A 1,422-nucleotide genomic window follows, 5' to 3' on the forward strand; every position below is an offset into this window, starting at 1 on the left:
TCCAACAGGTGTTCCCATTTTTCCCCCTCACCTTCTACAGCCATTCCGGCCAAACGGGTTAATGAGTCCACCTGATTATTCAGAAGGTGAGCTGGGTGATTCCCAGCTTGGTGTGCGGCAACCCACCCTACTAGAAAGGGCTTCTGCTTGGCAATATTTAGGATTTCTTCCCATTTTTCTCGTTGCCACACTGGTACCCGATTGACCTCCCATTGATTCTGTTCCCAAAACGGGAGCCACTCGGTGCATCCCTTGAACACAGCGTATGAGTCTGTGTAAATAAACACTGGTTCTTTAGTCTCAGCCTCTTTAACAACCACGCTCCACACAGCTACCAATTCTCCCACTTGAGCACTTCCCTCCCCTTCTGTTACGATTCGGTTCCCGGAATCAACATGCAGGGCTACTGCCCGGTATTTCCACGTCTTTCCCTCTCTCCTAGAGGATGCATCAGTGAACCATACATTTTTCTGGTGGGGGTCGAATGGAGGGGCAGGTTTTATATAAGAGGGGGGTGGTCCCTGGTTTGGTTGGTTGTCAGGAGGTTCTTGTATTTGGAGCATTTTAGGTGCTCCCTCCTCTATCTGGCGCGTATGGCAGTAATGATCTAATTGCGCGTACCACTTTCTTACTGTTTCTCGCTGTGCAACCCCCACAGGGGGTGGGGTTCCAGCCAATACTGGCTTCAAGACCTTAAAGGGTGCTTGAAGAATGATCAGTTGTTGCTGTATGATTTTTTCAGCTTCCTGTAGGGCTAGACTAACCACAAAGAGGCCCTTCTCCCAAACTGAGTAAACGCTTTTCTGCATCTTTGAAACTGCGCGAGTAAAACCCGATGGGATGCATTGGACCCTCTGGTCCATGCTGCCACGTATGTACAGATAATCTGTGGATTGCGAAGCCCCATTTGATATAAAGTGGGTCTGTTGGGTGTATGGGCCCCAAGGCCTGATATACCCCAGCCTCAAAGATTAACAACTTTAAGGCTTCTTCATGGATGGGGGTCCAGTCCCAGGTGGCCCTCTTGCGGATTAAATCGTAAAGGGGGTGGGCTATGATGGAGAAGTCTGGGATGTGCTTTCTCCAAAATACCAATAAGCCTAGGGCATGTTGCAGCTCCTTTTTATTCCCTGGCATCTGTACTTGTTCAAGGGTAGTTAAGGTTTCGGGAGGAATACACACTGTTCCTCACTTCCACCAAATACCCAGGAACTTTACCTCGGAAGATGGGAGCTGTACCTTTTCCGCTGGAATCTGAAGCCCCAAGTTTTCTAGGTGAGGAATTATCTTTGTTTGGGTTTGTCCCACTGCCGTGGCATCGGAGCCGCCGATCAATATATCATCGATATATTTTGACCCCCTCTCTGGGAGTGACTTGGGCAAACTCTTGTGCCAGTGCTACGTGAGCAATGGTTGGCAAAT

General features: G+C 49.1%; 1 protein-coding gene across 1 annotated transcript in view; it reads left to right on the forward strand.

Moving 5' to 3' along the window:
- Window positions 1-1,226: 1,226 nt before the first annotated feature.
- GPR125 (G protein-coupled receptor 125) overlaps window positions 1,227-1,422 on the forward strand; it is a 67,512-nt gene continuing 67,316 nt past the window's right edge. The window contains exon 1 of the mRNA XM_009324112.1: window positions 1,227-1,275. Within this exon, the coding sequence (XP_009322387.1) occupies window positions 1,227-1,275 (49 nt within the window). The remainder of the gene's footprint in view (window positions 1,276-1,422) is intronic.

This window comes from Pygoscelis adeliae, unplaced genomic scaffold (genome assembly GCF_000699105.1).
Source record: "Pygoscelis adeliae isolate BGI_AS28 unplaced genomic scaffold, ASM69910v1 Scaffold24, whole genome shotgun sequence".
Lineage (NCBI taxonomy): Eukaryota > Metazoa > Chordata > Aves > Sphenisciformes > Spheniscidae > Pygoscelis > Pygoscelis adeliae.